Source organism: Scylla paramamosain, unplaced genomic scaffold (genome assembly GCF_035594125.1).
Source record: "Scylla paramamosain isolate STU-SP2022 unplaced genomic scaffold, ASM3559412v1 Contig3, whole genome shotgun sequence".
In the NCBI taxonomy this organism is placed as follows: Eukaryota; Metazoa; Arthropoda; class Malacostraca; order Decapoda; family Portunidae; genus Scylla; species Scylla paramamosain.
In genome coordinates, this window is record NW_026973668.1 from 2,697,501 (window position 1) to 2,708,044 (window position 10,544).

At 34.1% G+C, this 10,544-nt stretch overlaps 2 protein-coding genes across 2 annotated transcripts; one reads left to right on the forward strand and one right to left on the reverse strand.

Moving 5' to 3' along the window:
- Nucleotides 1-66: 66 nt before the first annotated feature.
- LOC135096173 (glia maturation factor beta-like) lies at nucleotides 67-2,875 on the forward strand. The gene is made up of 4 exons (XM_063997513.1): nucleotides 67-243; nucleotides 1,812-1,902; nucleotides 2,109-2,294; nucleotides 2,599-2,875. Exons 1-4 carry the CDS (start codon nucleotides 241-243, stop codon nucleotides 2,736-2,738), a joined length of 420 nt encoding a protein of 139 aa, XP_063853583.1. The 5' UTR covers nucleotides 67-240; the 3' UTR covers nucleotides 2,739-2,875.
- A 4,120-nt stretch (nucleotides 2,876-6,995) lies between these two features.
- Nucleotides 6,996-10,127, reverse strand: LOC135096157 (programmed cell death protein 5-like). The gene is made up of 4 exons (XM_063997469.1): nucleotides 9,943-10,127; nucleotides 9,039-9,135; nucleotides 8,067-8,230; nucleotides 6,996-7,660 (listed from the first exon to the last, which is right to left on the reverse strand). Exons 1-4 carry the CDS (start codon nucleotides 10,006-10,008, stop codon nucleotides 7,616-7,618), a joined length of 372 nt encoding a protein of 123 aa, XP_063853539.1. The 5' UTR covers nucleotides 10,009-10,127; the 3' UTR covers nucleotides 6,996-7,615.
- Nucleotides 10,128-10,544: the final 417 nt, after the last annotated feature.

The following is a 10,544-nucleotide window of genomic DNA, read 5'->3' on the forward strand; positions in this document are numbered from 1 at the left end:
CACAAGATAAATCACAGGAAGAGGAGTTAGAGGATAGCGAGCAGGACCGGGGAAGAAGCGACAACAACACAGCTATCTAGCCTCGTGACGTAATTGAGAGAGGAAGTGGAGAGGAAGGGAGGAGTTTGCTGCCATTATCTTCACTTCTACATCCGCGTCTACACTACTCAGGGGCGGAGAGAGAGTGTGAGGGGGACTACAGATTAATTAACTAGAGATCTACGAATTAAACAAGGAAAAATGGTGAGTTGTTTGTGTGTTCTGTGTTTGTGTTCAGTTTGTGATTATTTTGTTATTTGTTTATTTATTTATCATTGGTTTTGTTTAAGGATATTTGGGTTTTGTTTTTTGAGTTTTTTTCTGATTCTTTTTTCTCTTCGTCTTGTTGTTTTTCTTTTTATTCGTTATTTCTTTTTTCTTCTTTCCTGGTCTTCTCTCTTCTTCTTATCTTCTCTCCTCTCTCCTCTCCTCTCCTCTCCTCTCTCTTGATTATTCGAAGTTTAATTAATCTTTCATTTATTTATTTATTTATTTATTAACATGGAAAGTCAGTCAGTCAGTCAGTCAGTCAGTGTTTATTTATTTATTTATTTATTTCTGTCTTTCTTTTCCTCCTTCCTTCCTTCTTTCCTTCCCTCCCTCCCTCCCACTCACTATCAATCTTCTCTCTCTCTCTCTCTCTCTCTCTCTCTCTCTCTCTCTCTCTCTCTCTCTCTCTCTCTCTCTCTCTCTCTCTCTCTGCCACACACTCTCTTAAGAACACAAGAAATAAGGGAAGCTGCAAGAAGTGACCAGGCTTACACGTGGCAGTCCCTGTATGAAATATATCTACCTATTTCCATCTATCATCCCCATCATAAACTCGTCTAATCTTCTCTTCAAGCTCTCTAATGTCCCACCACTAACAACATGATTACTGAGTCCATTCCACTACCACTATTTGAGAACCAGTTTATATCTGTCTCTTTCCTAAACCTAAATTTATCAAGCTTGAACCTGTTATTCCTTGTTCTACCCTGGTTGCTGATCCTAACAATTTTGGTCACATCTCCCTTGTTATAACCCTTATACCACTTGAACACTTCCATCAGGTCCCCTCTTAACCTACGTCTCTCTAAAGAATGTAAGTTTAACAGCTTCAGTCTGGCCTGGTAAGGAACACTCCTCATCTCCTGTATCCTTTGAGTCATTCTCCTCTGTACTGATTCTAATAGACCTATATCTTTCCTGTAATGTGGGGGCCAGAACTGCACAGCGTGGTCTAGATGAGGTCTGACCAGCACCAAGTATAACTTTAATATTACTTCCGGCCTTCTACTTTTAACACTCCTAAAAATGAATCCTAGTACCCTATTTGCCTTGTTTCTGGCTTCTATGCATTGTTTCCCTAGACGGAGTTCAGAGCTAACTATAACTCCTAAATCCTTCTCGTACCCTGTACCTACCAGAGTGTGGTTGTGTAATGTGTACCTATTGTGTGGGTTTCCTCTACCTACGCTAAGCACTTTGCATTTGTTGATATTAAGTTGCATTTGCCATCTGTCCGTCCATTCATTCATTCTATCTAAGTCTGCCAGCAAGGCGATGGCATCCAATTCTGACCTAATTAATCTACCTATCTTTGTGTCATCTGCAAATTTACTAACATCACTACTAATTCCACTATCCAAGTCATTGATATACATTAGAAATAACAATGGCCCTAATACTGATCCCTGTGGCACCCCACTAATTACATGACCCCACTCAGATTCTGAGTGGGGTCATGGGTCTCTCTCTCTCTCTCTCACCTCTCCCCTCTCCCCCCCCAGACTATGCCCCTGTGCACCATCAATCCGGACCTGAAGGAATCAATGAGGAAGTTTAGATTCCGCCGAGCCACCACCAACGCCGCCATCATCAGTGAGTGACAGAGAGAGAGAGAGAGAGAGAGAGAGAGTGTGTTATATTTTGGTAGTGAAGGATAACACACACACACACACACACACACACAGAGAGAGAGAGAGAGAGAGAGAATAACAACAACAAACACAAAATTAAAAAAACACACAAAAAACCAACTTAACACACACACACACAAACTAACACACCCACCCTCCACATTGTAGTGAAGGTGGACCAGATAACATCCGAAATTATCCTGGAGGAGGAGGTGGAGGGGCTGGAGGATGCAGAGGCCCTTCGGTCATCCATTCCTGACACCCAGCCTCGGTACGTTCTTATCTCTTGGAAGATTGAACACTCGGACGGTCGTGTCTCCTTCCCTATGGCGTTTATCTTCACTACACCCAGAGGTAAGCTTGTGGTGGTGCTGGTGGTGCTGGTGGTGGTACGGTAGTAGTAGTAGTTGTTATAGTAGTGGTAATAGTAGTTGTAGTTTTTATACACACACACACATGCACATACAACACTTAAGAGAGAGAGAGACAAGGAAAAAAGAAAAATAATCTACAAAAACGTTAAAATAAAAAGAACAAGGACAAACGGCACGACACACACACGAACAAACACCCTTGACGGACGCACACACACACACACACACGCACACACGCACACAGACACGCACGGATGGACAGTAATTGGTCGTTTTAATTGCAGATTGCCAGCCACAGCTCCAAATGATGTATGCTGGTAGTTACAATTACGTAGTTAAGGAGTGTGAACTGACCAAGGTGTTTCAAATAAGAGACCTGGAGGAGCTGGATGAAGAGTGGATACAGACAAATCTCAATAAATAAAGGGAGAGAGAGAGAGAGAGAGAGAGAGAGAGAGAGAGAGAGAGAGAGAGAGAGAGAGAGAGAGAGAGAGAGAGAGAGAGAGAGAGAGAGAGAGAGAGAGAGAGAGAGAGAGAGAGAGAGAGAGAGAGAGAGAGAGAGAGTGAGTGTTTTTTCCTTTTTTTTCTTTGTTTATTATTATTATTGTTATTATTATTATTATTATTATTGTTGTTGTTATTGTTATTTTTTTCATTATTCTTTTTAACTGTTTTCTTCTTCTTCTTCTTCTTCTTCTTCTTCTTCTTCTTCTTCTTCTTCTTCTTCTTCTTCTTCTTCTTCTTCTTCTTCTGCTTTAACTATTATTCCTTCTCTTCCTCCTCCTCCTCCTCCTCCTCCTCCTCCTGCCTTAGATAGAAGAGTTGATGTTTGTATGTTTGTCTGTGTGTATGTCCGTATGTCTGTCTGTATGTGTGTATGTATGTGTACATTAAAGAAAAAATTAAATGAAACCACATTTTTTTTGTATGGATTTTGTAATAATAATAATAATAATAATAATAATAATAATAATAATAATAATAATAATAGTGGTGATAATAATGATAATGATCAGTATTATTATTCCATGACAATAATAATAATAATAATAATAATAATAATAATAATAATAATAATAATAATAGACCAAATAAAGATCTGTTGGAAATTTATATATAATCTATATTTTGAGAGAGAGAGAGAGAGAGAGAGAGAGAGAGAGAGAGAGTAATTTTATCACCAATTTACTTTTCTTTATTTATTTTGTGAAAAGAAAGAATACAATTTTTAGCATAACAGTTCAAATAAACATACAGAGACTGAAAATAATTATAACAATAATAATAGTAAAAATAATTGCTAATCTTATATTCTTTTATTTATTTAATTGAATAGAGTGAACAATACCAGTTTTAGTTTAACAATTCAAATTAATAAAAAAGACTAATAATAATAGTAATAATAATAATAATTGCTGATGTATTTGCACTACATATTTTCTGATCACACAAATTAATATATAAGGTAAAAATTTAATAAAAAAAATGCTATAATATTTTTGTCACATTACAAATTTAAATTACTAAAAGAACAAAAAAATATATAAATAAGTAAAAAGTAAAGGATATATATATATATATATATATATATATATATATATATATATATATATATATATATATATATATATATATATATATATATATATATATATATATATATATATATATATATATATATATATATATATATATATATATATATATATATATATATATATATATATATATATATATATATATATATATATATATATATATATATATATATATATATATATATATATATTATAATTAGATGCATTTTACGATACAATATTTTTTGCTTAATTTGCAACTTGAGCAACTAAAGGAACCAAAATAAATAAATGATTACTTTATATAACCTAATATTTTTCATTTCGTTATTTTTTGTTCCTAATATATATATATATATATATATATATATATATATATATATATATATATATATATATATATATATATATATATATATATATATATATATATATATATATATATATATATATATATATATATATATATATATATATATACATGTAATATATATATATATATATATATATATATATATATATATATATATATATATATATATATATATATATATATATATATATATATATGCATTTTACGATACAATATTTTTTGCTTAATTTGCAACTTGAGCAACTAAAGGAACCAAAATAAATAAATGATTACTTTATATAACCTAATATATATAATTTCGTTATATTATATTCCTAATATATATATATATATATATATATATATATATATATATATATATATATATATATATATATATATATATATATATATATATATATTGACTCAAAATTTAATTAATACACATAAATGAACCGTCTCATGCACCGGACACACACAAGCTCGTCGATAAAACGTATTTAAATTAAAAAATAGTTTGTGGTGAAACGCATCAGTTGTTTGCGAGTGAAGGGTGAAAACAATTTGACAAGATTAATGAGTTGGCAACACTGCGCCGCCCACACCACACCACCGTGGCAAGGCTTGTCATCATTATGAACACCATTTGCTTGTGAATGTACAGACAGCAGACCATCACGGTTGTCAGGCGCGCGGGGAGCACACACACACACACACACACACACACACACACACACACACACACCTAACCTAACACATAAGATATACTGATACACACACACACACACACGCACACCTAACCTAACACATAAGATATACTGATATAACCACACACACACACACAGACACACACACACACACAGTAAAAACACGTGCCTGGCAGTGTGAAAGGAAGCTTGTGAATGTTTGAGTGTGTGGCGGTGAATTAATGGGAGTGTCGTTGTTATTGTGTGATGTATATTAATGCTCACAATTGTTTCTTGGCTCCTTTACAAGATTATGGAGTTCATTTAATTGATATATGTAAATTGATGTACTTTGTCTATTATTTATTTATTTATGTATTTATTTTTATTCTTGTACGTGAATATAATGTTATCATTGGTTCCTTTAGAACATTATGAAGCTAAATTGAAATATGTATAAATTAATGTTTTTTTTATTTCTTTATTTCTTTATTATTTTTATTACTTAGATTAATAGTTTAATTATTCTTTGGTTCATTTACAAGATTATCTTAAAAAAAATAATCATGAATTAATCTAGTTTATTTGATTTTATGATTGTATTACATAAAGAGATGATCTGCCTGTGAATAACTGAATAGTTTTGAGTGAACATTACTTACAATAATAATTAGGCTATGTTGAACTCTTGAGATTGTTGCATGGTTCTTTTAAGAAAATTGTACGCCAAACAAAATATTACGTATATTAGTATTTCTGCCATAAAGAGTTTGTATTGTGTGAAGTGTTCCAAATTATGTTGTACTTTTATATATAGAAGTGTTTCCCTCCTTCACAAGTTTGAGGTATGGAAGGTTGTACACTCTTGATCTTGTACAGACAGCGACACGCGATCACAGTGCCGTTGGAAAGACATCTACTTCTACATCTACTTCTGCCGTCATGAGCGTTACATTACACAAACTGGCAACTCGCTCTTTCTCGGTCTGAAAAAAAAAATAAATAAATAAATGAAAGGAAAAAGGAAAAAGTAGGAATAAAAAAAAGATAAATAAACTGGAAGGAGCGTAAATGTCATCGTTCCTATAAACCTTCAGTAGATGCTTTCAAAAAACACATGAGGGGCGAACCTAAGTTGTCATGTAGTTTTATTATTATTATTATTATTATTATTATTATTATTTATTTGTTTATTTATTTTTTTATCCCTGCATTTTTTTTTTTTTTTTTTTTTTTTTTTTTTTTTTTTTTTTTTTCCTTTCAAACCGAGGAGGATCAAGTTGCCAGTTGGTGCAATGTGAAGCTCTTGTTGGCAGGAGTTGTAACCGCCATTGTCACTGTCTGTTTATGTAAGAATGATGAATAACTGAAAGAAATTGTGTTTTGTGTTTTTCATTTAAGTTATTCAGTATTTTGATGTATGGAGATTAATACACTCGTGATCTTTATATGGAAATGAATAAATAGATAGAAGTGTATGTCTTGTATATGAAAATAATTAATAATAGATAAAAAAAAAGTTGTGTTTTTCATTAAGTTATTCACAGTTTTGATGTAGAGAATTTTTTTTTTTTTACTTTATCTTTAAATAGAAAAAAAAAATTAATGAATAAAAAAAAGTTATTTCTATTAAGTTATTCGTAATTCACAATTTTGATGTATGAAATTTATACCCTCGATCTTGAATATGAAAAAAAAAAAATAATAATAATAATAATAATAATAATAAGTAAGTGTATTTGTAAATCTATTATGATCTTATGCACACCAAAAAAAAAAAAAAATGAATAAATGAATAAAAATGAAGCAAAATGTTGTATTGATTTGAACAGTAATTTTATTTTTCATTTTTTTTTATTTTCTATTTTATTATTTATTTTCATTTTATTTTATTTTATTTATTATTATTTTTTTGTAAACTTGACAATTCAGTTTTCATTTTAAGTGTTATTTTTTTTCTTTGACATTTTTTTTTTTTTTCCTTCATTATAAGTTGCCAATATATTTTCTTGATCAACACACACACACACACACACACACACAAGGAAGTAAACTAAAACACAAACTAATAATTTTCATTTTATTTTCATAAGCACAGGATCTCTCTCTCTCTCTCTCTCTCTCTCTCTCTCTCTCTCTCTCGTGTGAACCCACGAACTGACAAATAAACAACACTCCTTGATATATAATAAAGCAGCACTAATAGTAATAGTAGTAGTAGTAGTAGTAGTAGTAGTGGCAGTAGTAGTAGTAGTAGTAGTGGCAGTAGCAGCAGTGTAGTAGTAGTAGTAGTAGTAGTAGTAGTAGTAATAATAGTAGCAGATTAGGTTATAATAGTAGCAATAGTAGTAATAGTAGCAGTAGTAGTAATAGTAGCAGTAGCAATAGTAACATTGATAATTATGAATTAAGTTTAAACATGTGCACTACACACAAACACACACACACACACACACACACACACACACACACACACACACACACACACACACACACACACAGAGGCACGGATAATCATCATCATCAGCTTAACCAATGAAAGACATACAGACAGACACACTGACTGCCTGGCTGACTGGTTAGGTTAGGGAGGTAGGTTAGCAACGGGTCAAAGAGGGGGGGGGTTATGGAGAGAGAGAGTGGGGGGAGGAGGTGTGGGGCTCGGGGGGTCTTCGGGGGGGGGGCGTTACCAATCATCATCGTCATCAACAGCAGCACGGCGGCGATCAAACTGCGAACAAACGAACGAACGGTGTATTAGTTTGTATTGGTGGTGGTGGTGGTAGTAGTAGTAGTAGTAGTAGTAGTAGTAGTTAAGGAGGTATTACTATTATTATCATTATTATTGTCATTATCATTACAAATAATATATACATCAAGTAATTCATACATACATACAGACTGACAGATTTAGTTCTCTCTCTCTCTCTCTCTCTCTCTCTCTCTCTCTCTCTCTCTCTCTCCCTGTCTATCTTTCTCCTTCTCTCTTCCTGTCTCTCTCTCTCTCACATACACACACACAATTTACCTCTCTCTCTCTCTCTCTGTCCCCTTACACACACACACATACACACACACACCTCTATACCCCCAGTCTCTCTACACACAGACACACAGACACACAGACACACACAGACCTTAACAGATGTGGTTTTCTGTGTCTGTGCGTTGATTCTCTCCACCAACGCCACCAAATCAGCTTCACTAAGTCGGCCGGCCAGTTGCCCTGTTGTCGCCATCTGCAGTATTACCGACTCCAGCTGGCGCCCTCGTTCTGGCTTGGCTATACTGATGGTGTTGACTGCAGTGGTGGTGGTGGTGGTGGAAGAAGAGGACATGATTAGGAGGTGGTTGTAGAAGGTCAGTTTTGTTTGTGGAGGAGGGAGAGAAGAGGAGAAGGAGGAGGAGGAGAAGGAAGAGGTGTTTTGTGAGAGAAAGAGAAGGAGGATGAGGAGGAAGAAGGGAAACATAATAAGAGGAAGAGGAGGAGGAGGAGGAAGAGGTGTTTTGTGAGAGAAGGAGGAGGAGGAATGCAAGGAAGAAAACAATAATAGGAGGAGGAGGAGGAAGAAGAATAAGAGGAGGAGGAAGAGGAAGAAGAATAAGGGGAGGAGGAAGAGAAGAAATATTTTGTAAGAGAAAGAGGAAGAAGGAGAAGGAGGAGGAAGAGAAGGAAGATGATGAAAAAAAGATGAAAGGAGGAGGAAGAGGAAATGGAAGAAGAAGAAGAGGAGGAGGAGGAAGAGGAGTATTTTATCAGAGGAAGAGAAGAGGAAGAGAGGAGGACAAACAAGAAGACGAAGAGAAAGAATAAGAAGAGGAAGAAGAATAAGGAGAAAATAAGAGGAGGAGGATCAGGAAGAAGAAGAGGAGAAAGAGAATAAAGAAGAGGATGAAGAGGAGAAGGAATGCAAGGAAGATTAAGACAAAGAAGAAGACATAAAGAAAGAAGGAAAGAAAATAATAAATAAATAAAGGAGAAAGAAGAAGATGATGAAAAAAAAGAGAGAAATAAGCAATAAAATAAGATTAACAATAACAGAAAAAGAAAAAGAAAACAAATAATTAAAAAAGAAAACACACACACACACACACACACACACACTTACGCCTGGCCCTTGCTTGCTGATCCAACACTTGGTTAAGCACACTATTAATTGCCTGCTGCTGCTGCTGCTGCATCTCCTCCTGCTTCTGCTGCTGCTGCTGTGGGTGGGAAGACAGTAGTAGTAGTAGTAGTAGTAGTAGTAGTAGTAGTAGTAGTAGTAGTAGTAGTAGTAGTTATTTTCATTTTTTTTTTATTTGTTTTCCTTTGTTTTATTTACATACTGTGGTGGTGGTGGTGGTGGTAGTAGTAGTAATAGTAGTAGTAGTAGTAGTAGTAGTAGCAATTTTTTATCATTATTATTCATTATTTCTATTTTGTGTGTGTGTTCTTCCTATTTTATCTATTTATCTATCAATCTATTTATTTATTTATCCATTTAGTTTGTCAGTCAGTCAGCCAGTCAGTTATTTATTTTGTCTTTCTGTCTGTCTGTCTGTCTGTCTGTCTGTAAGTGAATGAATTTTGTTGTGTTCTTTCTACAATTAATAATTATCAATGTTTCTGCGCATGTTACTGTTATCGTTATCTGTCTGCATCTTTATCTTTATCAATTTTCTTTCTTCCTTCATTTAATCATATTTTTCACTATTTATATCTCTAAATAGATAATAAGTAAATAAATAAATATCCCCTCTCTCTCTCTCTCTCTCTCTCTCTCTCTCTCTCTCTCTAATCAATTTTATCTCAGTTTCTCTCGATCTTTATTTATTCAATTTTCTTCTTATCTATGTTTAACCTCTCCCTCCCTTTAAACATCATACCTTTAACAAACAATTCTAGCATCTCTCTCTCTCTCTCTCTCTCTCTCTCTCTCTCTCTCTCTCTCTCTGTCACCACGCTGCCTCACCCACCACCACCACCACCACCGCCGCCACCACCTATATATAACCATTTGCCTTATTTACCTGCATGCCTTGGAGTTCCTTCATGCGCTGCGCCCTCAGATCCGCTAGTTCCTTGTCCCCACTCATGCTGGGCGGCTACAAGGCACTGGGAGTCGAAATACAAGGAGTAGTAATAACAGGGGTGAGGTATTTAAAAGCTTCTGTCCTCTTCTTCCTAGCCTTCTTGTGTTTCCGTCGCTTTGTTCCCAAGGCCGATTCGTGGCTCAGTTTCCCTTGGATCAATAGATTTTCTAGGGTTTATGGTGTGGTTTGTAGTTTATTTTTGGTGTTTTTTTAATAGTGTTTTGTTTTATTTTACTTTATCTGTTTGTTTATTTTCTCTCTCGAGCTGTACCCTGCTATGTTCTGGTTAATTATGCTTCAAATATTTTAATCTCATATAGAACACGTATCTTAACCTGTGAGGGCATCAGTACTTTTCAAGGGGATACGAACTAAAAAAATAAAATAAATAAAAAATAAATAGATAAATAAACTTATTATATTTGCTATTCTTGACGAGCCTGTGACCTGATATTGAAAAGTTTATAAAAAAAATGCACAAGGAACGCCGTACACCATCAGCTTTGTGTAATGTGGTAATGTGCTGAGTGGTGGCCTGT